At 39.4% G+C, this 27,123-nt stretch overlaps 1 protein-coding gene across 3 annotated transcripts in view; it reads left to right on the forward strand.

Moving 5' to 3' along the window:
* The window catches only part of TENT4A (terminal nucleotidyltransferase 4A), a 61,817-nt gene extending 45,574 nt beyond the window's left edge, over nucleotides 1-16,243 (forward strand). The window contains exons 11-12 of one of the 3 annotated variants that reach the window (XM_076330307.1): nucleotides 2,473-2,631; nucleotides 13,997-16,243. In XM_076330307.1, coding sequence (XP_076186422.1) covers nucleotides 2,473-2,631; nucleotides 13,997-14,176 — 339 coding nt within the window. In that variant the 3' untranslated portion in view covers nucleotides 14,177-16,243. The remainder of the gene's footprint in view (nucleotides 1-2,472; nucleotides 2,632-13,996) is intronic. The other 2 variants (XM_076330308.1, XM_076330309.1) reach the window with 2 other exon arrangements.
* The last annotated feature ends 10,880 nt before the right edge of the window (nucleotides 16,244-27,123 follow it).

Raw genomic sequence — 27,123 nt, forward strand, 5'->3', positions numbered from 1 at the left:
TGAAGTCTCAGTTAAACCATATGACCCCCTTTTCTCTTCCATCTGCTGCTGCTTCCATACTGGAGTTAACTTTTTATTGCACAAAACCCCTTAGAAATCTTATAAATGAGAAGTGTCCCATCTGGGTTAAGTATGTGAATTTTCAGGGGGTCTAATTGTATCGAAGCAGAAGAGAAAGGGGAGGCTCTTTGAGTGGAGAGACTAAAACTATTCTTTGGTCAGGTTTGTGAAGGTTGCATCACAGAAGATAACGCATTGGTTTGGATAGACAGTAAGATCCCCTTTTCCCTCCCAACTGCCTGCTCATGGTTACTTGTGAGCATGCTCAGAAGTTGTCTGTTCAAACATGACTACCCCTGCTTTATTTTTCCCTCTTTTTATAAGCTTTTTAATAATTCCATGACCAATAGTGTCTAAAGAAACTTCAGCTTAGAAATCCAAGTTCTTGCCCCTGTACCTGACTCTACCACCTACTTAGGAGAATGTATCAGCTTCATCTTTGTAGAGACCTTAGCCTGTTCCTGTGGCTAATATTGTAGGATTGGGCAAAGGAGAAAAATGCCATCTTATCCAGGCAGTCGGCTTTGCATGTGCATACAACTAAGCTTAATTTTTTGATCAGTGCTACAGCATGTAGTTGCCCACTGTGAACATATTTATTAAATGGTAAACATCTGATCTCATAAATAAGACTTAAGTTTCTGCACAGATTCTTATTACCAGTATGATCTCTCTAGTGAATTAATGAGGCAAATATCTGAAACTGCTTCACAAAGGCATACTGTAACTTTTACCACTAGTTGACCTAGTAGAACAGCTCCTCTCTTTCTAGAACTTATTTTTTAGTAAGCACAACTTTATATGGACCAATAAAGGAGTGATTGTTCTAATAGCTGACAGTTTTATTGAGGACTGTTTCTACTGTGGGTATTCACTTCAGCTGGGATGCAAGTTTTGCTTTCTAGTATTTCATTCCTTAGGCTGCTCAGTATTCACAACTGTCAGTCTCTCTTAAATGACCTTCTCCTTTCCCCAGGAAAAGCTTTAAAATATTTTCTTGTTCCTGAAAATATTTTCCTAGACAGCCTATTCGCTAACCAAAGAATCTTATTCGGAAAGCAAGGCTGTGTGAGGGCAAGTAGTAGTGCTGGAGGTCTATTTAAAGTTTGCTTGGTTTAACTGAAGAGTCTTTGCTTCCAGGCAATTAATCTTTAGAGAAAGAGCAGTAGTATATTTCAGTAATTACTGTTAAAGGTCCTTGATGATCTGAGCCAATAATGTCTTTTAATATGGCAACTCCTAAACTACTAATTGGCCAAGCCCCATCTCTTGCTATACTTCGAGCCAGATGGCTGGGAACGGAAAAAACACTAGTGGTTTGGGATAAAGAATAGGTTTTTCCATTATTTTCAAGTTCAGAATACTTTGGAGTTAAGGGTGAGGTAAAAAGCAGCAGTAAAATGTAGGGGAAGCTACTTATCTGTTGCCGTTATGTTATGGCTGGAAAATATGTTTTACAAGATCTGTGTTCAAAGTTGTTTCAAAAGGCTGTAGCTTGCTTTTCAGCTTTCTCAGTGTAGAAAATAATTGGTCATTTAAGAATTGAGACAGTCAGGTGTTTTCTGACTTCAGTAATTCCTATAAACCCCTGCATCTGTGCTTGCCTCCTTGCTTGTTGTCTGTTAATTGCACCAGGCACACAGTGTTATAACATCACCAGTATGACTGCTTATGATGCATATGTAATTGCTGTTGGTCAGGCTGGAAGGAGGAGGAATAGTAATCAGTAATACCAGTTCCATTACAGTATCTGTTTCTGTAATCCTACATCCATCTTGCTTTCCCTGAAGAATTATCACTCAGATTTCCGATGGAAAGCGAGGGGAACAGAACTCCTAACTAGCAGTGAAGTGGGTGACTGGTGTGCATATACTAGTCTTGACTGGCAGACCGTCTCCTTGTTTCTTGGTAGGTGGAGCCCTAACTTTGCTGTTGCTGGGTAGAATGGCAGAAGACTATAACAATTACAGTGAGTAACTTTGCTGTACAGATAAGTACAATGCAGAACACTGTTCAGAGGACTGATTCTGTCATGACACCTAAAATTCTAGCCCGTGTATCACTAACAGTGTTGCTGTTCTTGTTCTGTTTTCCCAACCTTAGTTCTCATCTTTTAATTCGAATTTGGTAGAGGTATAACTTTGGCTTTAGATTGCACTGACTGGAACTGACCTCTGATTGCCATAGACCTGTTGACATTGTCTCCTTGATGCAGGTTCAATTAAACTTTTGCTAGATGTGTAAAATAAACATAGTGCTAGCTTGTATTTTATTTTTACCTTTGAAAAAAAATCATTAAATTTTACAGTATTCACATGAGTTGATATTTGGGTGCATTTTCACATGCATAGCCTGTATATACTGTACTTTCTGTAAAGTTGCTTTTCTTTTCCCCTTTTTCTCTGCCAAAAGGATTCTGATACACCACCTTGCACAGCTCCTAATGTTTACCAGTTCAGTCTGCAAGCACCGACTCAGCTTATGGCCAGTTTACCACCCGCATTGCCTATGCCAAGTGGTAAACCCCAATCTGCGCCTACGAGAACCTTGATAATGGCCGCCAGTAATCAGGTATGAGCCAACTAAATGGAGCGACTTTTTCATGAGAAAGTGATCAAATCGGAAGTGTAGATCATTTGCGCTGTGCTGTCAGTCTAAAAACCTCTGAAGATAACCTTCATATAGCATGTGCTAAACTTCATGTAATCATAAAAGTACTTACCTGCCATGTCAGAAGTGTGGGGAGAAGAATGGGTGGGAAAGGGTTTGGTGTTTGAGATGCATCTCTGAATATAAGAGCCCTTCCACAGCACACTGACATCTAGGAATAAGTTGAAGGGAGAGTCTCAGATGTCTGACTCCTTAAGTTGTATTTGAGACTCCTGGTGCCTAACCAGTGGGATATTTGCAGCTTTTTAGGCTATTTAACTTCCTGTTCTTAAAATAGACACTTCATGTAGGTGGTGTATCTGTAAGCTAGTTTTTGAATCTGAAGAAATAGTACTGACCTGTCTAGGCTTGTTTAGTTGTCTTGATTTTGAACTATTAGAACAGATCTGACTAGACTTGTAACTTTCTGTAATACATTTTAAAGATAGAGAACAGAAAATTAATTACGGGCATGTGTACAAGAATTTTTACCAAAATATTAAATGTGTGCTAAAATGTGCTGGGAGGTGAATGTGCAGGGAAACTGTATGCTACTCAACTAGCCTGAAGTATTTTAGCTAATGTATCCATTATAGTACAAGGGGAAGAAAAATCCTCAGTTTTTCTCACAGCCTCAGTGCCTCTATCGGAAAATATTCCCTCAATCTTGATTATTAAAACTATTCGTCAAAACAGCTGCCTCACATGAGCTGTAATGCAAGTTGTGGGTTGTAGGTTGCCTATGGTAACAAAATAATGAGCTGGTTTCTTTGAAACCTAGTTTTGGTCAGGTTCTTACAATGTTTTCCTTCTCTCAGTCCTTCTATCACAGTTTTTGGGAATCTAGGGCCAGGATATTTTCAACTTAACCTTGTCTTTTTTATTTGATTCAGCACTTCTTTGACACTTTGGGCATGATGCAAGATGTATTTGCTTCAGTTTCTGCTTCAAGATTGTTCAAGTATTTTGCAGAATCACAGAATAGTTGAGGTTGGAAGGGGCCTCTGGAAGTCACTTAGTCCAACCCTTCTGCCCAAAACAGTGTCAACTACAGCAGGTTGCTCAAGGCCTTGTCCAGTCAGGGTTTTGAGTATCTCCAAGGATGGAGACTCCCCAGTGCCCTGGGCAACTTATTCCAGTAAAAAAGTTTGTTCTTAAATTTAAATGGTGTTTTCTGTATTTCAGCTTATGCCCATTGCTTCTTGTCCTTTTACTGGGTACCAGTGCGAAGAGTCTGCCTCCATCTTCTTTACACCCTCTCATTAGTTAGACCCATCAATAAGATCCTTCCTGAGCGCTCTCTTCTTGAGGTTAAACAGTCCTAGCTCTGTCATTTCCTTGTATGACAAATGTTTCAGTCCTTATTCATCTTCATGAATCATCATCACTCCCATATGTCCATGTCTCTCTACTGGGGAGCACAGACCTGGGCCCAGCACTCCACGTGTGGCCTCACCAGTGCTGAGGGGAAATGATCACCTCTCTTGACCTGCTAGAGATACTCTTCCTAATGAAGTCCAGGATGCTGTTGGCCTTCCTTGATGAAAGGGCACGTTGCTGGCTCATGTTCAACTTGTCCATTGGGAATCCCTGGTCATTTTATGCCAGGCTGCTTTCCAGCTGGTCAGTGCCCAGTGCGTACTGGTGTGTGGGATTATTCCTTCCCAAGGGCAGAGTTTAGCATTTCCCTTTTTCAAACTTCATGAGATTTCTGTCAGCCCGTTTCTCCAGCCTGACGAGGTCCCTCTTTATGGCAGCACAACCAACTTACGTATCAGCCACTCCTTCCAATTTTGTATCATCTGCAACTGTGCTGAAGGTCACTCTCTTCCATCATCCAGTTCATTAATGAAGATGTTAACTAGTACTGGCCCTAGTATCAGCCCTTGGGATATACCACTGGCTGCTGACCTCCAGCTGGACTTTGTGCTGCTGATCAAAATACTTTGAGCCTGGCATGTAAGGGAATACTTTTCATTCAGCTTGTGAGTTTGATTTATATGTCTAGAGATGGTAACTGCCACTTACTACAGAATAATAGAAAAATCAGATAGTGCTTTAAACATTGAAACATTTAGATGAATAATGAAGAAATTTCATCTGGACAACATTTTCAACGTTCAGTAATATCAGTATTGAGTTAGGGCATGTTATAGCTTGATGCTCAAATTCTTCATAGTTATTACACAAGTGCTTGTTTTAGGCACTTCACTGAAATGTTTTTCACTCTCTTTTTCATTTAGACCAGGCTACTTTGCATACTGTAGGTGTTTCACTATTTCCTTGCCCTCAGGTTAATATAGAAGGGGCACCATCTTTGAAAGCTGTTACCACATGCTCTTCCCAGCTACCTCTGCAATCCTCAGTCATCTACCAAGCCCCACTTGTATCTTGAGGTATGCCTTTTGGTTTAATCTTGTAAGTGATTACACAGATTCCTCCCTGCTCTTCTCCCCTTTACCTGCCCTCCCCTACTGCTGAATCTTACCTAGGCAAAACCAGCTTATCTGCACAGGAAATGTTTTCTATTAGTGAGAAGCTAATAGAACAATATATTGCTATTTTAGTGTCTGCAGTTGAGTATTCACATGCTAGTATACAGTCTGAAACATTTAAAGTTTGTTTAAAATAAAACCGGAGAGCTATTTTAACTTAAACTTAATCTAAAACACGAACTTAGTCTAGTTTATTCTTTTCCTTAACAACTCTGCTTTTCTGAAGAGGTACCCTGGAGCTTAACTTCATCAGAATTACACAAAAAAAGAATCCAGTTTTTGAGGCATGCAATTGTTGGTACAAAACAAATTGGCATCCAGAGTTTTTGCCTCAGTTGTGGAGAGGCAATGTGTTGCATGAATTTTGGATCTCTGTTGGAATTTTGAATCTTGGAAAACAACTGCTTTGTAGCACTTTTTCTGGCTTTCTGTTACTTGGCTGTCCTTTCCAATACTTGTTAACTGTTCTTTTAGTAGTTTGTACAATACTTATATGTTTAAAATTGGGAATTTTTCTGTGGCTTTTGCTTGACAAAGATGTGCCTTTGAGATTCATGTTACATCAGAGGAAATTTCTTGCTATCTACAGTTCAGAAATGGGATGATGGTTTTTCTGCCTTGAATTTACCAAAAGCTTATGTATTGTGAAGTAGAAATGTTCTTTTTTTGATAAGGATTGTGACCAAGTCAGAAGTGGGAAATGAAATCATTCTACCCAGAATACTGTAAATGTCTCCTTGTCACTTGCAGCTTTCTGGAGCATGACTGAGCTAGATTAGGTTGATGGCTTTCCTTTTGCAGTTGATGTAACTTCAGACCATGCTAGTTTATAGCTTTTAATGGGCATATTTTACTAGCTCAGAGGACTCCTATCCTGGTAGACTTGAACGTGTACAACTTTTTCTTAACAGCAAGTGTTCTTTCATATTCAAAAAGTCTTTGAAAGGGGTTAATTTGTCTGCATGGTGTCTTCAGCCTTTTCCCTGGCAACTTTCTCTGCCTCAGTTCAGCTTGGAAGCTGTACCTAGGTGTCCAGTACTACCCTCGAAAGCAGGAGGTGCCAATGTCAAGAGCACTAACTGTGTTTTGAACAACTTGCAGCCTTCTAAGCAAATTTCTCTGCCATTAGAGCTTCCTAATACTTTCTTTTTTGAAACAGCTTTGGTGTGATTACCAATTCTATTTACATACTGCATAATTAATTGGAGAATTTCCAGGTAGTTCAGGGACTAATTAAGCTCCTGATACAGGTCTGCTTGCTTTTCGGGATCATCATTATAATTTTTCCAAGGTAATCATTCTTCTACTTTGCTGACAAGTAGTTTGAAATTTCACTTGGGAGAGCAGAACAGTTTATGAAGCAGTGCTGCCCACTGCAATAAGCAGAAAACCAGATATTGGCATGCATGTCCAGATGAATGGAGGGGGGTGGAAATTGCTTGGTGACTTCCCATGGAGAAGAAAGGACTACTTTCCTTGTTGTTATTTTGGGATGAAATAAGTTCAGTTTGTTCTTGGATTGTTGGTCACCTAGTCACCAATGAAGACAGAAGAAACTTCATGTCGCTTAGGTCAGAAGAACTCTTTTCTTTTACGCTTTAAGTTGCGTTTTTTTTTCCAAAGAGTGGTCTTTTGATTCAAAAGTATCTAAAGCCAGTAAGCACCAGTCCTTCTGCTGCACTGGCTTCTGGTGTGTCTAAGAAAACCTCTACTGAAGACCCTTTACATGAGTGGAGTCTGATCGTGAATGTGTTCATTGAAAATTTCATAGCAGCATTTATTAGCTCAGTTGTGAAGCACAAGAGACAACTAGGAAATAAAACCATAATGTCAATGCTGAAATACCACAGTCTAAATAACTCTTAGAAGAACTTGTAGAAGTAGTTTGTTTTTCAGATTCTTTTGTGTTTGGCCATATAAGGCCAGACACTTAAACTTATAAAACACTTGTTTATATTGCTTTACAGGAACTTCACTGGCTAAAATACTTTGCTTCAGTGTTTGCTCTTATTCGGAACAATTGTTAATGGTGTTGCTTTTTATCACTAGTAATGCTGATACTGCTAGTATATCTGGAATGGTTCCTCAAAAGTTAGCAGCATTGGAAACAAAAATAACATTGGTCAGGGGCTTGAGTCAAAAATGTATTTCTTGTAGATGAGTGCAAGCTGTTAAATGTAGTTCACTTCGATGAAAGATACATTTGTAAAGATACATTTTAATTCACATCAAGGCTGAACTCTAGTCCACTTTACCAAATATTTCTGAGAATGCAGGTGTCATCAGCTAGTCAGATGTACAAATATGCTAAATTCCCTTAGTAGTGTGATGCTTCAGAGTTTTTAGTATGTTAACTTCAATTTAGAAGTGACCTGATTTGTTTCTTCAATGGCATTGCTAAGCTGTTTAGGTACTGAAGGTTTCTTCAGTCAACCAAATGGCATTTTTCTTACCTTTTATTTAGAGCGCTCTCATTTAGGATGGAATACTTTTTCGGTGTCCATGCATTTTCTTAGGCAAAGGAAGGATACTACCATCTTACTTTGGAGACAGTTTCGTTTCTAAATGTCAGACTCCCATCTTCTGTGTATGACAGAACATTGTTTGATTTTTGATTTAATACATGCAAAATTAGGAACAGAAGATGATGTTTTATTTCCTTTCCTAAAGAATGGAGAGAAGAAAAAACTGCATCTCAGTTTCAGAGGCTGTTCAGCTGAAAACAGTACTTAAAATATTTTTCATCTTAGATTGTCATATATTTATATGGATAGTCTTTACGTGGTGAAATCCTTCCATGTATGGAAACTGACTCAGCTTGACTAGACCCTGGATAACCTAATCTGACTCTGCTTAGAACAGAAGGTTGGATTAAATGATCTCCAGAGGTCTCCATATGGACATCCACCCTAAAATGTTTATATGACTGTATGAAAGTCTCTGGCCAGCTTGGTGGTTGCTTCCTGAGTGCTTTTTGAGTTGCAGGAAAGAGACAAAGTCTAAATAGTAGTTTCTAGGAACATAAATAAACCTACCATAAATAAAAGATAGACTTAAGGAAATGTAAAAGTAATACCTGATTTTTGTTTGCATAGTACACCTTTATCTTCCAATGTCACTGTAATCAGATTGTTGGTCCCAAACTGAGATTGATTTGAATATTCACACACGCGTTTCCTCTACTGACTTTTTCACGTGTACTGTATTGATATCAGCTCATCATTTGGAAAGTGTTTTGGGTCTGCTCACTGTAATAATACTTTTTTTATTCCAAATAAAAAGGTGAGAAATCTCAGTGAGGTAAGATTTCTCTTTAAGGTCTAAAATTGTCAGCCTTATGCTAGAGAAGCTATTATCTCTTGTTCTCATTAATGACAAGTATGCAGATAACACTTCATGGCCCATGTCACAACAGTAGCAAAGTTGCAGTATGAGTTCTGTCTTCTGGTAGTGTTGTTTTGACTCTCGCCCCTCATTTTTGAAACTTGACTGTTAAGATCAAAAAGGGTATTTATTTTGTGCGTCAGATTCTACTTTCTTTACCATAAGGTAGTTCAAAATATGCTCAGATTATGACGGTAGTCTCTACTGTCAGTCACTCATTCTGAGGTCTCAGCCCTCTGTTCTCTCAAATACTAGTTTATCTTCGAACTGTCATACTAATAGTTGCTTAACCTGTTGTTAAAGGTGAAGAAAATAAAAAGCTTCCCTTTGTTACAGGCTACTGGCAGACCTACCGCACAAAGTAAAATAAGATATGAAGGACTGATATAACCTGCTCCCTTGTGGCTTTGAGTATTTCAGTCCTCTAGTGTTAGAAGATAAGAAACATCTAAAACTCTTCTTGCTTTTGAGCTCTTTCTAGTCTCCATGTTGATTTTTTTTCTTTGCTGCTCTCACAGCTGGTTGCATAAATGCTGTTTTCTCCTTTTAATGGGAGCAGAAATGGGTTTTGGCTCATTTTATAAAATCTGTTCAGGACTCAAGATCTTGGCAGTTGTAGTTGAAAGTGGCCAGTAGGTCCAAACAAGGGACCCAAAAGGAAGGGAAGTGTCTTTGATGTTTGCAGTGGTTTGGACCTTACTTCCCCAGATCGCCAGTTCTAAACGACTTGAGTAAGAACTTATTTTGATTTTGCTATACTTCAGCTTAGAAATCCAAAACACTTATAAATCTTACCAGGTTAAGAGTATGCCCAAGTAGCTGGTGCAAATATCTTGTAGAATCCTGTTAGCTAATTTAAAGTAATGAGGCTAGGTTGAACCATTGCCTAATACTTGATTTATTGCTCATGCAGTAATGACTAAAATGTCGGTTAGGTCGTTGCCCATTGTTTCTCTGCAAAACAGTGGATTTATTTCATAAAGAACAAGAAGTTGAATTTTACTTACATGCAAGATGCATTTTTTAGTATATTTCCAGATGTTGTTATGCTCAGAAAGTGGGAAAGTGAATATAAATCCTTTAAAAAAGGGTTCTTTATGGGTTTTTTTTTGCTACAAGCCTAAAATAGAGAATTTGGAAATATGGTGAGAAATTGAAAAGAACTTTGTGAAGTATTTTGAGGATGTATATTAAATTATTTAAGGGGATACTTAAAATGTTAGCGATGCATTAAAGCTCTTCTGAATACTACTCTGTAATATTTCACATGGAATGAATTTGAAGTGTACGAGCTTGATTACAGTTCTGATCAACTGCAGATGAGATTCAATCATGGCCATTAATCCTGTAGTCTTAACAACAAAGTAGTAAATATCTTCTGCAAAAATTATTCTTTCTAAACTGTCCTATGCCTTTTCTAAACTTTTTCTTCAGCTTTGTAGGTCCTTACCAATTATTTTTGAGCACTGTATGTATAATCTCTTTTCTTTTAAAGTTAAGAGTACTGATACTTCATTTTCATTGCTAACACTTCCCTGCTTTTTTCTGCTTACTATAGAGAAGATAACAGTCAAAAAACCCAAACATTGAAACAACTCAGAAACCTTGTTTATGTTTAGACTTCAGCTCTATGTTACTTGTGTTATTTCAAAGTGTAGGTGATTTATTTTTGGCTATAAATTTTCTTTTTGAATCATGACAGTCTTTGAATGTCAGCAGTCTTGTATACTAACTGCCAGTATTTAAGAATAAAAGTTTGGTTTCCTTAGCAAATAATTACTTGGTATTTCAGTTTCCACCAGATTTCTGTTGTTTGGGGTAAAGGCCAGGAACATCCTTTTCTTAAATTTCTGTTAAAATATCTGGAAACTTTTTTAACCTGGTATGTGATACAGAATTCCACCCCCACCCCCCCACCCCCCAGCTTGTCTCAAATGCAATTTTTTTAGTTTTCCCTCCAGATCTAGCAGCTTTTATTTGCAGAGGATCAAATTCAACAGACTTCTCAAAAAAAAAACCCAACCAACCAAAAAAACCCCACAAAAACCAAACCAGTTCTATCATTCAGTTGTTGAATCAATAGCCCTATGATGGGAAAGCAGACTATTCTATTGAGAAATAGATGTAAAGAAGTAAAAACATATAAACCAAAGATTTGTCTGTTGTATCACAGATGAAGGGCTTTCCTTTTTGATTATCTGATCTCTCTCCAGCCATCACCTGCTTACAGACATGCCATTTCTCAGTGATTATGGGAGTCCTGAGCATGTGAATATCCAGAAGTGTGTGGACAAGAGAAAGCTGTCTGATACAGCCTCTTGGGATTTCCAAAAGACATGAAGTAAATTGCTTTTACCGAAGATTCTGAAAGGAAACTAAGTGAAAGATGTGTGTCGTTTTGTAAACAATGAACTAGTTAGAAGATGAGAAACAAAGATTCCATTTTTTGTAGTACGTGGAGTTCACCAGGACAGCCCTGCAGGAGGTTGTGCTGGGCTTTGTGATGCCTAACATCTGAAAGGCAATGGATGAAGTGTGGCGAAGTTTGCTCGTGGTGTTAAGAACCTTAAGGGCCAACTGAGAAGGGGTGCGGAAGGACCTTTCAAGGCACTGCATCAGGAGGGAGAGAAATACTTTAAACTTTGTAGAGAGTGGCAGGCCCTGGGCTGACAGTTTCTTGCAAAGATGAGATCTTGACGTTTTTGCAGAAAACTGCTTTGATAATGCTTTCTTGATTTCCTACTGAGAATTGAGTGTCAAACGAAATTTCAGACAGTATTAGGAATAAAGAGCAGAAATGAAAACATCATGTAAAAATCCATGTAGATCCCCCATCATGAACAGTGAGTACAATTTTGCTTCCTACATCAGAAGAAAGTTATAATACAAATGGAAGAATAGGGAAGGATGGTGAGAGTGGTCAAACAAATGGAACTGCTTCTGTGTGAAGAATGAATGATTCTTTAACCTGGAGAAGAAAATGAGGTATATGAACTAGGTCTGTGTAGTCATCAGCAGTATATGGAAAAGTCAGAGAGCAGAATGACAAGAAATTAATTACTTCAAGAGCTGAAGAATCATCAGATGGCTGAAATTAAGCACGATGCTCATTTAAGCTGTGAAATGCCATAGCACAGGATGCAGGATGCTAAAAGCTTATGGTTTCAAAAATCTGAACAAACTAGCAAACAATATCTAGTGGAGAACTCGTAAATATAAAGGCACCATCTCTGACTTAAGAGGTCTCTGAGTCAACTTCCTTAGGCACCTGCTCTCAGCTGATGAGTTACAAGACAGATGGATTCAGATTCTGCTCTGATAGTTTGACAGTCTGTATCTTGATGGCCTGAAAAACAGTGCAAAATGCTTCATGACAAGCTAGAGATCACTTTCTGGCTAGCTTATTAATCATTCTTTGGAAGTTCGATTACCTTTTGAACAAACCAGGGATATAACTTCTTTTAGGATAGGCTTAATTCTCATACTTGCTGTGGTGCTTGTCTGATCTTGTTGTGACCTGCTTTCCTTCCCCCAATATTTTTTTTTTTGCTGAATCCTCAAATTAAGGATGAAGTTGCCAGATTTTTCACATTTCCAGCTGAAGAGGATAGGCTTGCTGAGACTGTATGCTCCTTGGTCAGAGTTTTGTTCTGGTTGTACAGCAGCAAAACTAAAGTTTTCCTCTGTCTCTTTTTCACCTTACAGTTGAGGGTAACTGTAATGACTGGCTGTTTTTAGTGTTTTCACTGTTGAAGGATTACTTTTAGTATTTTGACCTCACTTAATGTAGATGCTTAATTGCTTATATGATTGAGTCAGATTTACACTTATGAACTAGAAAACTTTGCTGTGCAAGAATGTGACAAGATGGTGTGTTTGCTTGAAGGACCACTTGCCAAAAATATAAAACATATTCTAAGTTTTTTTTAGTTTCATGTTGTTGACTTTCATAAATAGTGTCTAGTAGATGTTTTAGCAACATATGTCAATAAATAAGGTTTGGGCAGTTGTGTCTCTTAAGAATGAGGGATTCTCAGCTTGCATTCCCTTTTTCTGTTTGTCCATGAATATTTTACCATTGGTAGTCTGAGGATAGCACTTAGCATGTCTGTCTTGGGAGCCTAGAAGTTGCATGTTGAAGGTTGATTAGGTTGCTGTAGCACACAGTTTACAAATTAAAAAACAGTTTAAGGGTTTTTTACCACCATGCAGTTAACTTTAATTATTTCTCAATACTAGTCTTTACCAGTTTGTTTTTCTGTATGCTCAGTCTCTCTTCTAATTATAATTTGACAGTAAAAAGTTGTTTATGGAATTATGCATTCAATAACTGTTTTGCTTTTGTGCACACAATTGTAATGATGGCTTGGTGTTCTCATATTTCTTTCTACTCCAAACTTGTTTGGAAATACAGGTTACTAAAGTAGCTGCAGATATTTCATATTCTAAGCTGTTGCCTCAAATGTGAGCTTTGTGGTGTTCCAGTTTAACCACTTACAGTAGATAAAATGATGTATTGGCTTTTGTTAAAGGCAGTCAGTTGTCTGTCTTAGTTATTGCTGTCAGACATCAGAAAATGTTTCTTGCATTGAAGTTACCAATATTTGGGAAGTCTGTTTCAATTTCATCTTTTGCAACTTGTACCTATTTGAAGTACATATATGTCAAACCAACTTACTGTGTGCCATTAAGTGATAGGGCCGCCTGTAGTACCTTATGGTGTGGTAGATTTAATCAGGCTGCCACTAACCCTTTTTGGCAGTTTCTGTTCCAAGTTATTGGAGATTCCCCCCAAAGAAAGTGTCATGCTATGTTCCTGATCATTGAATTGTTTTGCCTTGGTCTGGATGTGAGGTATGGTCTAGGAGCCGTGTAGCCCTATGATCAGACCAGTAGAATTTACAAGCTCCTTACAAGCCATAGCTAGTTTACCTGTAGCTGAGTGAGATTATGGGCAGAGCAGACTCGTGCTTTGTATGTATCAGCTCATATGATCACGCCTTTACACTTAGCTATGATGTTTCTGAAAGTCTTACTGGGTATCTCACCTGGTCATGCTCTTGCTAAGATCCTCAAAAATAGAAACGACTGTCACAATTAGCATTTAACGTGGAAGGTCTCTGTTTTTATAAGGGTGATGCATAGTGAGTGTATTTCTTACTCATTCAAGGGTTTTAAGGACGCTTTGAAATCTACACCATTTCATTTGCAGGACATTTACTTCAGAAAACACTTCTTAAGCTGTTAGTGCCATAGGACTTGCACAGCTAAAATTAGAGAAGCATGAAAGTTGTTTCAAGTAGTGTTCTGTGGGAATGACTTGTATGTTGAGGAAATACCACTGGTAATATGTGCTTTGTTTCGGTTGTTTGTATGCCTAAACTGAGTGCTTATCTTGTGTTTTTTAGCAGCACGGTGGAATGAAGTTTTCCATGAAAGGAACTCATAACCAAGGAAACAGCTACAGCCCCGTCAGCAGTGGAGGCATAAGGCAACCAGTTGGTAACCGAGGACACCACCAGTACAATCGTAACATATGGAGAAGAAAAAAACACAGAGACAGTTTGCCTATTAGTCTGAGCAGATAATGGCAGATGCCAAAATGACCTTCCCTGTTCAGACAAACTGAGTGAGTGCCACTCGACTTGAGGGATGGAGACCAGCGTCCAGCACATCGTTTTATTGGTGTTGCCAAATATCTGCAACTGACTTCTTTGCATGTTTCTTTGTGTGGTGGTTCAGTCCATCTTCAAGAAGTAGTTGTGCTTATCTGTGAAGCCTTATTAAATGTGGAAGTTTGTTTTCTGCCTTCCCACAATGGTTCATACAGTGCCGAAGCAGCTCTGACAATAGAACTGCAAGGACATTTACAAATGCTGTGGCTTTTTTGCTGTGGCTACATCTGTTCCTTTGTGGGTTCTGTTTTCTTTTATTTTAGAAGTGAAGGAAACTTCAGCCCCTTGGAATTATTTTTTTTTTTATTTGCAGCAAATCAAGTTGGGAATTCATACAAGTAAATTTGCTGCTCTCCTGTTTTCATTTCAAAGTTCAGAATTTTTTGCTCTGTAAATATTGGAAGTATAATTTGTGCAATAACTTGGAATTTTTAATTTAATTTCATATTGTCACATAAGTTATATTTAAGGGGAAGAGGTTTTTTTAATTTACAGATCCTTTCCCAGGTTGCATTATCTAAGTTGGGTTCATAGTTTTGGCAGGTTGTCTGAGCAGTGTTACAAACATGACATTTGGTAATATTTGAGGCTTCTTGATTCACAATGAAAGTGCGATTTGGCTTACGGTTTTAAGAAGGTATTAAGCTCCAAAGCATTTTGACCCTGTGTTTTTTAGCTCATTGTCTGGCCTCTATCAGTCGTCTTGCTCTGACCAATGAGTTTTAATTTTATTCCTTTAACTAGACAACAAATCCAGCATTTGTAGTACCAGAAGTAAAACTTTTGAGAGGGAGGGGGAAAAGGTTGGTTCGAGTCCTGATGTGAAATTAAAAAGCTGTGAACTACACGCTTTGATGCATTTTAGTAACGTAACCTGTTGATGTTTGGGTTCAAACAACATTATTAAACAGAGGTACCCGGCTTAAGGAATGTGGAGAAAGGAAATATGTTGATTCCATTAAGGAATCTGTATAGCAGTATGCATTAGTTCTGTTAAGAGCAAATATATAAAAAGTACTTCAGCTGCTCTAAGCATTACGAGAAGTATCTTTTAATGTATTGCAGGAGAGCACAGCCCAGTGTTGTACACAGTATGAGTGGCTGGCACTTAATTTACAGATGCATACAGGTATACTATGCAAGTGTGTATTGCCATGACAAACACTGTCTTTAACTTTTTGAAAAATGTACATCCTGCCTAACCCTGAGTTTTTTAAAGCACCACGGTTGTCCTGGGAGTAGGTCACATCTCACGCCCTCTGACTTCCTGTTTTTTTTAATGAGAGTTCTTAAGCTATACAGAAAACTACAGATCAGTTATACAAGTCCACTAGCAGAGAGAGCTGAAGAATCCTGTTAACAGGACATCTATACTGTGTACAGATACAGAAGGTTTTAAAACTGATATCTGAATATTAAAATGAGGTGTCAAGCATGAAGCTTTTTAATATGCTGTATGCCTTTGAAGCAGAAGTAGTTCACGTTATTACTGAATCTGTCAAACACAAACAGGTCCTTGAGGGGGAGAGAGGGCAACATTCCAAAGTAGAGTAGTGCATATCTGTTTGCAAAAAGTTTGTCTTAATGCTCCAGACTCATCACAATTTAAAAAAAAAAGTTTTAAAAATTGTGAGCTGATTCATAAATAATATCTAAGGGCTGTTACATGAGCCTGTACTGCTTAGTCTTCACACACTAGCAATATTGAGCATAACTACGTTAAAGAGCCTTCAAAGGCTTTAGTTGGTGTCTTATACTAGCGTCCATTTTAAAGCAAAACTCATTTGAAAAGTGGTATCATGTAACACTTCAGTCATGGTGAACCAAATAAATTGGCCTGGCTATCACTGTGGTTATGTGCTACAGGTTTAAAAAAAAATCATGTTTAAATTTTTTGTGTGGACAACTACGTGGAAGCTAAAATTGACATATTTTTATGTAAAGTTTTCTATTCTTTGATTTTTAATAAACTTTGGAGACCAGTCACTCTTCTGTACATTTTTATGGGAAATGTAATGGATGAAGTAATACTTGACCTTATCCCCTTGTTTGACGTATGCTTTGAACATCTGCTTTAAATTGTTCATGCTGAACACCTTCAGAATGAGCTTGGAAGGTGGATGGACGCCCTCTGCAAACGTGTTTGTGTTTATAAAGGGAGTAATGAACATGGCTGTTGGTTTCGTAGTTGTGGTTTTGATCCCTTGATAATGAGAGAGCAGAGGAGCTGGAGGTAGTTCCCAACAGTATTCTTAAAAGAGGAGATTGACTAACTGATCCCTTGGCATACCTTAACTTTCCATATAATTTTTTAGTCCCTCCCTGTAGTTTCTAAATTCCTTTCAAAATCTTTGTCCAGTTTTCAGCCTCCTCAAAAATTGGACATACCTTGTCTTTTTTGTTGATTTCTATTAACCCTCTGAGAGGACTCTGAAATGTCAATAACTGACTCGAATTCAAAATTTCAGAAACTGAGGCTTTGGAAGGAACTTGTGTAAATCCATGAACTCCAAGAAAGGGAACTGAAGTGTTTTTAGTAGACAGTAATGCAGGGCTAGGGGTTCAGAATCAGAGAGGTCTGTAGTACTTAGTCTTAATGAGGTCGTTAGACTCCATATTTTTTTAATGGTGAAAAAGAGAGAAGTGGTGGGAAGGGAAAATAATAAGCACTCAGTAATAGCTGGGATAGTAACAATTTTTTTTTTCTGTCAAGGTCAGTTAGCCAGTGGGACATGGCTGACAGAGGGATATATAATCTCTACAGACACAAAGATTTGGTCTTGGAACTTCAGTTTTCCTGGGCTCCACCTTTTTTCCCTTTTCCTGCCCAGATGATGACGTTGCTTTATTCTTCCCACAGATTCTGCCCAACTATTTATCCTTGTTAGTAGTCTCCTTTAACGCGTTAAGAGTCTCACTTTGTTCCTTTGAACGCTTGTTCTCTGATGATAATCTCGGATACCCACCTCATCTGTTTCCCAGCCCTACTGACTATTTTGTACACTGTTGATAGGCAAAATTAGCCATGGACTTTAGATGTGGCAGGAAGAGACGGCACATTGAATGGATGAACAGGACCCACAGAGTACATCGTAGAAAGAGCTCCGTTGCTATCTGTTGCTATTTCCAAGAGATGTCAATGCTGGTGTTGCATTGGACTTGTCCTGTAGCTCCATCCCCCCATGCACTGAGGCAGGGTGAGAAGGCAGAAATGTGACTGCTGGTACAGTGTTGCTGGTCCAGCAGTGTTTCTTTCCATGCGAACAGCTGTGGGACAGCATCTTGAGAATGGGCATAGCAACAGTCTGTCAAAGAGCAGTGTTGAAATACAGTATACCTTCAAGTAATGTCAAGCAATGTGACCTCTTTATCATTTGTGGGCAAAAAGAAAAGCTTAAATTGTGAATGCTAACAGGCAACAGATAAGTTGGTGTATATATATGTGTGTGTGAGAATGTGTCAGCTTCTGAGCTCTCAAGGACAGCAAGCCGCCTACTTACTGGCTGCTGCCAGTATAGTCTGGTTATAAATTTAATAACACCTGCATGACCGAGCCATTGATTAAGTGGCTGATCATGTCTTGTACTTCTGCCCATAGACTATTTTGATTGGGGCTTGGAGTGTTCTGGAAAGCAGGTGTGGTGCCAAAAAGAAGGATTATGGAAGTGGCCTTAGAAAGAAGGGAAGCCTGAAAAGAAAGATCCTGGAGGTCAGGAAGATGCATGGAGAAAAACACCAGGGGATGCCCCGGGACCTTGGCTGATGCTGCCTCGGACTGGCGACTGTGGGTAGCTGTATAGCATGAAGGGACATGGTTTTCTGCCTGACCTTTGCACACCAGCAGCAAGCCTGCCTGCTGGGAAGGGAGTTGAGACCCTGGCAAATGTAATGCTTTGGGGGAGCGAGTGGATGAGTGTGTGAAATAATCAGCTGGGATAAAAAGCTCTGATCTTGTTGGTTTGTAAATAAACTCCGGTGTTCAGACCTAGTACAGGTTGTTGTTTACTTTAATGCACTGGTAACAGAAAATGGTGTCAGAATGGCAATACTGACCCTTTACTGAACCTCAGGTTCACAGCCAGAAGACTGTTGTAGCTGACCTTTCCCAAAATCTTCTTCAGGTGGCTTTAGGCTTTCTTTTCAACCAGGATATTAACTTGTATTAAATTTGGCTTTGGGTGTTTTTTTTTTACTTCCTTCCAACACACTGCATAAGTTTCGGCCTTGCCTATTTTGGATGACAAAAGTCCTTCATTTGTTCTTGGCAGTAGGAGATCACTTTAGGAAACCTATGGACAGCTTGTGTCTGCAAGAGATCTATAGGGCAAAATGTTTTTAACTTTTTAACCAAGGATTCTTACTAGAAGATCAGCCGTATATTTCTAACTGATTAAAGTAATGGTCATAAGCTACAGTTGTGTTTTAGTGAAAAGATGATAGGGATGTCTCTTGTAGAACTTCTTTGTTCCCGAAACATGCAAAATTATTGCCTGAAGCTCTGGTCACATTTCTCTGTTACGCTGCTGCAAAAGTTTTGGCACAGAATGTTGCCTATGGCACAGCAGCCTTTCAGTTTCAAATCAATTAGGGATTCTCCAACCATTTGCTTTTTTAATAAGCCTTTTTTATTGAGGGATTGTTGCATGAACATAAAAAGAAATTATGAATGGAGGGATTTTTTTTCCTTCAGGGAATAGCCGGTATGCATGCTCATACTGTTGATACACCTGTCTACGCTTGAGATCAGGAAAATTTTCTGCTGTGTTATTGCTAATGGCCTTTGTGCCACTGCCTCTCATGCTAGGATTCTGGGTGCAAAGGGCATCTCGTCTGACCCCGGCTACTTTCCCCTTACCCACCGATGTGACGTGTTTTTCTGCTGTGAATTCTTAGCTGTGCAGCAAGCTGTTTCCTGCTTCAGTAACTTATGGGAGTTGAACAGCAGGTTGATTTACTGCCTTACTAAAAAATGGGTTCCAAATAAATGCTTCACTGACTCATTCTTAAACCTAAAACGAGGGATTTAGGAGCTCCTATCACAGGATTTTCTGTGTGAGAGGATGGAAAGCGGTGTTTAAACTGGAAGTCCATAACTTCTGTGCTAAAATTACCACTTTCTATCAGTGAAAACTTTGGCACTGATCCCCTTGGGGATGTTCTGTTGAGAAAACCTTTGCAAGAAGACTCCTTGCTGCTTTCTCCTCCTTTCCAGAGAGGAAAAGCTGAATCTTCTGATGGGCTACATCCACCCCTTCAGGATTACTGTTGGATGTATCTGGCTAATTTGAGGAGCCAAGACAAGTAGGTGAAATCTCACCTTTGTCAAGAGTTCCCTGTCAAGGTGATAACAGACAACTTGAGTACCACTTACTGTGTAATCATGGGCGAGATCATCAAATCATCTCTGCTCTCTCAGGGAAATTTCTTAGGAGACTGAGGAACAGAGAATAAGATTAATCTATTAGTCAATCATATACGTGTGTGCAGTCTTCTGTGGATGAACAGAGCAGAGTTGCAGTTCTCAGCTGCAAGTGCAAGATTTGTTCTGCTGTCCTTACAAGGACCTCGGGGGGACCAAAGTCAGCCCGGTAGATCTGTTGGCCCCTCAGATTAAGAGGAAATGCTACCACTTCTGCTCAAGAGCAGGTCTGTGCAACAGTTTTCTGACTAGTTCCTGATATAACGGGTGAACAAAATGACTGGCCATTTCCTCCCACTCCTCTGTTAAAAAGGAGTGGTCAAGGGAATGAAAGGTTATGTGAGTTACATGCACCGTGTGGATGTGAGTGTTAGAAATCATGAGTGGTTAAGCACTGAATACAAATGCTCTAGAGTTGTTGTGAAGTTTCCATCCTTTGAAATTTTAAAAACCTGCCAGGACAAGGCCCCAAGTAACCCAATCTGACTTCAAAGTCAGTCCTGCTGGGCCACGTGACCTCTGTAGCACTCTTCCTAACCTACATTTTTCTATGATATCACAAAAAAGAATAACTATTTTTTGATTTTACTTTATCTCCGTTGGGTTTATGAAGTGTTTTAATGGGGACAGAAGTCAGGCAGGAATTGTTCATTTTTGTGCTTTGTCCTGCACTTGATAATGTATCTGCAAATTCTAGGACCAACAGGTTGAAACAGGTAAGAACATACTGACTTCTGGAGTTAATAAACCCTGGAAATGCATAGTCTCCAGACATAGATTACTGATCAAGAACTAAATCAATAAATCTTCCTGACTAAAATGCATTTTTGTTTGTATCTTCTCTGTATTATTATTATTGATAAATATGTATTTTGTCTCTTCTGATTTCAGTCAACTTGCATTTGCAATGGTAACACAATGAAGATGTGCGGGAGTAGTGGTTTGTGTAGGACATCAGCAAAATACTCCAAAATGCTAAGTCCTTCACCTTTTCTTTCTGATGAGTTGCATAGATTCATCATGGAAACTTTTGATAATTAAAATCTGCTTGTTTGCATTTATTCTGCAGTACAGGAGTAGGTAGATTACTTAAACTAATACTGCCTGAAAGGTAGTAAAACAGCACTGATGGAGCTGAAAGCATCATGAAAAGGCTTTTTTAAAGCTAAGATTTGGAAGCTGCTATTAGCCCAAGTTTTACCTAAATAACTCTAGATTAGCTGTCTAGATCAGAGCTGTCCCTTACTTTGCGTCATAGAAATCAGAGAGAGAAGAATGTTCATCAGGAGTGGGTATATAGAAGAGAGAATTTCCAGAAAGAGAAAGGAAGCAAAATCTAAGAGCTTTAATGATCTTAACTTGAAATATAAAATAACCATTCCAGCAGAATGGGAATTGTTATTGCAGATCTACTAATAAGGATTTAAAACCACCAGCAAAACCCCCGCTAGTGCTAGTATGATGTATGGAGAAGAGCTCCAGGATCTCTAAGACACTAGTATTGCTAAGAAATGGCAAAAGTCATTATCTGGACAACTCATATCAGTATTTCATCTTTATTTCTGTGGGAAAGCAGAATAGGGCTAATTAGAAACTGAGGCAAAATTTAATGTTTTGCAATGCCTAACCCAGTGTTGCTGCTATTAAAAAACAAAAAATTGTTCAGTAAGGCATATGATACGGTTCAGTGCCATATGGTGAATGAACCAGGGTGTTACCTTCTACTTAACCGGAATGGAATCAATAGATGGCGCTGAGTGCAAATTTTTGGGCCAAGGTGGTGCAGTTAGTTGAAGATTAACTTTGGAAACAGATTATTTTGACTGTGTTTGCTAATGATCGTGACACAAGAACTGCCATGCACCAGCTGAATTTGCTGATGTGACAAATGTGGGAAGCGTAGCCAACACACAGTGTTAGAATTTTGTGGTACTGAGTATTAGAGATGGGATGAAATACAAAGCACAAGGCTGGAAATTAAGAATTTATAGCTACTTCCAAACAGGGAAAGCTTATGGGTTAGAAATGATAAAGAGGAGAGAGACCTGGGCATATTTGTTGACAGTATGACTGAATTCACCAGCCTGTCTCATAAAGATGATATGTGAACCTAAGACATATCAGATGAAATATTTCCAGTAGTGTTAGTGATTTTCTTTTATTACAAGTCCAGAGTTTTACTGGTTAAATTACCTGTGGCTTTCCTCATTTCGAAGGGGGGGGAGCGGGAAAGGGACAAAAAGAAAAGTGTAATCCTCTTTTTTCTTTATTCAGTCATGGCAGGAGCTACAGACACAGGTTTAAAGAATCTTCTGACACCTGAGGATCTACTTCATCTGGAGATTCATCAAAGCTCAAGTTAGCTTTTATGATGTCATCTCAAAATGATGTGAAGTACTAGGGATGACAGATACCATCACCCAGCTTTTTGCATCAGTTTGCACCATTCTTGTATTGACAGACTTTTGATCTTTGGCTTTGATATAGGAGTGACTTGCCTCCTGGGGATGTTGAACATACTAGCTGACTGTCATTTCAGATCTATGGATGACAAGTAGAAGGTTTGACTGGATGTAATCTGTCTAGGGAATGTGGTATGACTGAGGTAGCCAGCCCTCCTTTCTCAATTTCGCTGGAGAAATGCGTGTGGTTTTACTCTGGGTTTCCTGTCAGATGCTTTTGTGGTATCTGGAAGAAAAAGTCATGCAACATCTCGGAGCCCTCCAATAACCCTGAGCACTTCAGTGGATAAAATGGGATGGGAATTTCATTACACCCTTTGACCTAGCCTGGCATCCAAGACCTAGCTCAGTCCCCGATGGCTCTTGCTTCCCATTCCTGTTCACTGACCTACTGATACCGATAGGCCCAAACTCAAAAGTGTGGGAGAGGAGGGGTGGGGAGGCATCGGAGATTGTGAGGAATGTAATCCTGTAGGTGTGAAAGCTATTTAAATTCTCATTGCATGGCTCCTGGATGTCTGCGATGGCTTGAAAAAAGGCTAATTCTTCATCAATGAGAAGGGTCCTCCCATGGGGAAGGAGAGAGACCTACCACAGGATTGTTGTGTCTAAATGGAATAAATTTCTCTGTTCCCTCCCCAAGTCCCTCTCCCATCTACTTGTACAGTCAGGTCTTAGTGACCTGAAAGAATTTTCTTTTCCACTATTTTAGTGTATTTGCTTTAACTTGGTATAGATAAGACTGTCCCAAAAGGGAAAAATAGCTCCATTAAGCTGATTTTACCTGTTACTTGCTCTACAATATTCTTAATACTAATGTTGTCAGATTTATGCAGGATATAGTTGTTTTTTTCCTCTGTACGCTCCCTGCAGCTCTAAATTTAATGCTTAAAAAAAATCTGTCATGAACGTGTCCTTAGATTATAGTATGGTCTTACAGCTTTATACAACAGAATATTTGGTGGTTGTTACCCATCTGCTGGAAAGAGTCAAGGTTCAGGATTTAATGACAGATCTGACCTTATTGACTCTTTATCCTTGCTAGTTTCCTATTTTCAGTCCTTTCAAGTGTCTGATGCAGCTTTCTCTAAAGTACATTGTGGATTAGGAAATTAATTTATTGGTTTATTTTCTCAGATCAGAGGCTTCCAGGCCAGAGGAATTTTGAAGTTTTCTAAACATCTAGGAGATGCTCATGGCACTAAGCCTTAGTCCCAATACTGTATCTACAACAGACAGGATGTTGGGACCAACCCTGACTATGCAGTTGTCATTCGAGCTGATGGGGCATATTAGATCATGTTAAGAGTCTGCTACATGATCATGCAGTAACCACAAGATGCACCTTAGTAGTCAGAGCACGTTCCACCGTGGCATAAGCCACACATGGAGCTTTGCTCAGAAATGTCTCCATCTCTGATGTGTTCAGAACAGCTAGATGGGATGTCCATGTGTACCTCCATCAAACATTATGGAACTGTTGAGACGTCCAAGTGTACGGCGGCATTTTGCAGAGCAGTGCTAAGATTGTTATTTGCTTGGAAGACTCAGAAATGCCTGGACAGATCCTAAGATGACAGAATCATAGAATAGTTTGGGTTGGAAGGGACCTCTAAAGGCCGTGGGCAGGGACATCTTCAACTAGATCAGGTTGCTCAGAGCCCCGTCCAACCTGACCTTGAAGGTTTCCAGGGATGGGGCATCCACCACCTCTCTGGGCAACCTGTGCCAGTGCTTCACCACCCTCAGCGTAAAAAATTTCTTCCTTATATCTAGTCTATATCTACCCCCCTTTACTTTAAAGCCATTCCCCCTTGTCCTGTCGCAACAGGCCCTGCTAACAAGTTTGCCGCCATCTTTTTTATAAGCCCCGTTGAAGTACTGATAGGCTGCAAGAAGGTCTCCCCGAAGCCTTCTCTTCTCTAGGCTGAACAACCCCGGCTCTCTCAGCCCTTCTTCACAGGAGAGGTGTTCCACCCCCCTGATCATTTTTGTGACCCTCTTCTGGACCTGCTCCAACAGGTCTGTGTCTTTCTTATGCTGAGGGCTCCAGAGCTGGACGCAGTACTCCAGGGGGGGTCTCCCCAGAGCAGAGTAGAGGGGCAGAATCCCCTCCCTCGACCTGCTGGCCACGCTTCTTTGGATGCAGGCCAGGATATGGTTGGCCTTCTGGGCTGTGAGCGCACATTGCTGGCTCGTGTCCAGCTTCTCATCCACCAGTACCCCCAAGTCCTTCTCGGCAGGGCTGCTCTCAATCCCTTCATCCCCCAGCCTGGATTGATACCAGGGGTTGCCCCGACCCAGGTGCAGGACCCTGCACTTGGCCTTGTTGAACCTCATGAGGTTCACAGGGGCCCACTTCTCGAGCTTGTCCAGGTCCCTCTAGATGGCATACCGTCCCTCTGTAGGATGCTGCCTGGAGTATCCAAGGGTATAAACAGTCATGTCAACCAAACCTCAAAGAAAGAAAAGGCTAACAAACACTTTTCAGAATGATCCACCTGTTCATTCATCTCGCAGCTATCTTCTCTTTTTCCCTATAGCCCTTTATCTTTTGTAGGAACTAAAAACCTGTGCTTTCTGGCTCTCATGAACTCCTGAGAGGGGAGAGGACTGTGGGGGAGGGGAGTGGGGAGGCATCTGAGATTGTGAGGACTGTAATCCTCTAGGCATGAATGTTATCTAAATTACCAAGGCAAAAAGCACTATTCATTATGCATTTAAATTTCAGAGACTCTTTTGATGCACATGAGGTAGAAAGAGCTCAGCAGAATCTTTCTAAAGATGTTTTATGAAAAAGATTGTGGTGAACATGAATTCATTTTTTCAGCATTGTTTAAGCAGATTGCTCTCAGTAATTACTTCACAATTAGCTTGTCCTTATTTCTTTCTAGGTAAACATTGAATTTGGAGAAAAAAGAGCTTTTTCCCTGTGTATTTTGCAAAGGTGTTTTTTATTTTTTTTATTTTATATTAAGTGAAAGTTCCCATGGAGTCCTGGAACTGAATGTTGCTCATCTAGCAATAAGACTTTAAATTGACTCGAATATAGGATTTTTTTTTTTTTTTTTTACTTCTCTCCTTACAGGGTATTGCAAGATTTTCTGCTGTTAATCAGGTAAATGAAATTTGCTAAATTCAATTTGCCCTGACTGCAGAGAGGGTGCGCTCTTGCACCGCTCTTATGTCCCATCGTGAAATAAACAGCTCACCTGCTTCTGGTTTGGAGTTGGTGCTACCTCGATTGAAAAACCTTTCCTGAGGCACAGGGTAGCTTTAAACGTAATTTCATTTTGTTTCATACAGATAACACTCAGAACACTTTATCTGTAATAAGTAATGGATCACTGACCAAGGTAGTTGTTTTTCTATCAAAATTGTACCTGGGAAACCCTGTATTCGATTTGTGCTGTGCTGCTGTACTGCTCGCATAACATTTCATACTTCCAGATGTTAAATTGTTGTTTCCTTCTTAGGGATCTCTTGGTCCCTTAACTACGCACATCCAGCTCAGGTGCATGAGTTCCTAATTGTTTTAGCATGCAGAAGAGATTTTTTTTATTCCTAAGTGCTCTTGGGAATGGAACTGGGACACTGTCACGTTTTCTCTAGCCTGAAATGGCTGCTTTTTTTTTTCTTTTTTTCTCCCTTCAAGTTTAAGATGTCAGCTGAAAATAGAGTATACTCAGCATGGATGTAAAAGACACTCTTGAAAATAGCTCCAAGCATCATCCAGATTGGGGATTCTTTGATTTGTGCAAACAGGTACTAATGTTCCTTGTGTTATCCAGCTTTAGTGCAGTGATCAATTTACCATTAATACTATTTTCTAAAGGTTAAAGAATTGATAGAGTGAAATCTTTAGTCAGTAACATAATATCAGCAATCATCACGGCAAATGAATTTGTATTCACTAAATGTGCATGGGGAAGAATGGATAGGAATAGGATTTCTAACATAGAGCAAAGACGTGTGCAAGCCAGAACTTCTTTCAATTCTTCTGTGCAGTCCAGGCAGTATGCAGGGAGTCTGCGTTACCATCAGTTTAAGAGTTAACTTTGTGCTTTTAAAGAGGAATTGGAGTTGCAAGTGAAACAGGCTGAATCAGTAGACCTTGTATTTAAATAGGCTCTTGCATTTAATTAAAGAACTTCTAAACACAACTATACTTGTTCACAAGGTTATCTTTTCTTGCCCCAGAATTAGAGTTAGTTCGCTCTGGGTTTGGGTGTTCGTTTTATGTTTGGGTACCCCCCCCCCCCCCCCCCCCCCAAGCTTTTCTTTCCTATCTTCCTCCCCACTTCTTCCTGGAAGTTACTGGAGATAAGGGTATTAATATCTGTTTTTCATCTTGTACGTTTTTGCTGGGGTACTGCCTCCATTTAGACTAACATTCAGTAAGAGCATTTAAGACTTTCATTGTCTTGTGTTTATATCGACACTGTGAGAAATGTGTGGTTTTACAGAGCTTCTTGGCTTTCACCGTCAGAAGTAAGCATTTGTTCTACTGTAGCGGAAGGGTCTTGAATTTTCTTCCAAAAGGAGATCTTTCCTAGAGCCTGTTTCTCTCTCCAGCTACTTCCTAGGCTGTATAATGAGTAGTCCTTCAGAAAAAATAATGGTTTGTCACTACCCTGTATCAAACCTTTTGTGTTTTGCCAAACGTTTGTCTGCTGGAGGTTCATCAAATATTTTAGATTTCTGGTTTGGTGTTGTATCTCTTTACTTTGAATTCAACATACTTTTAAAAAAAGCTTTCAGCAATGCAGCCTAGCCCATATGTCTTTTTCCACATAAGTTGCTTCTACATAGCTCTCAGTCATTACATGCATGCTTCAATTCAGATTAATTTAAGCATTTCAGCCATCTATTCAAAGTATGGCCAGATTTGGAGAGGCTGAGAGTAATGTCCTGTTTAGTGTCTATGTAAACGGTATAGTTTCCATATAAGACTACATAGGATACACAGATTAGGACTT

This window comes from Aptenodytes patagonicus, chromosome 2 (assembly GCF_965638725.1).
Source record: "Aptenodytes patagonicus chromosome 2, bAptPat1.pri.cur, whole genome shotgun sequence".
NCBI lineage: Eukaryota > Metazoa > Chordata > Aves > Sphenisciformes > Spheniscidae > Aptenodytes > Aptenodytes patagonicus.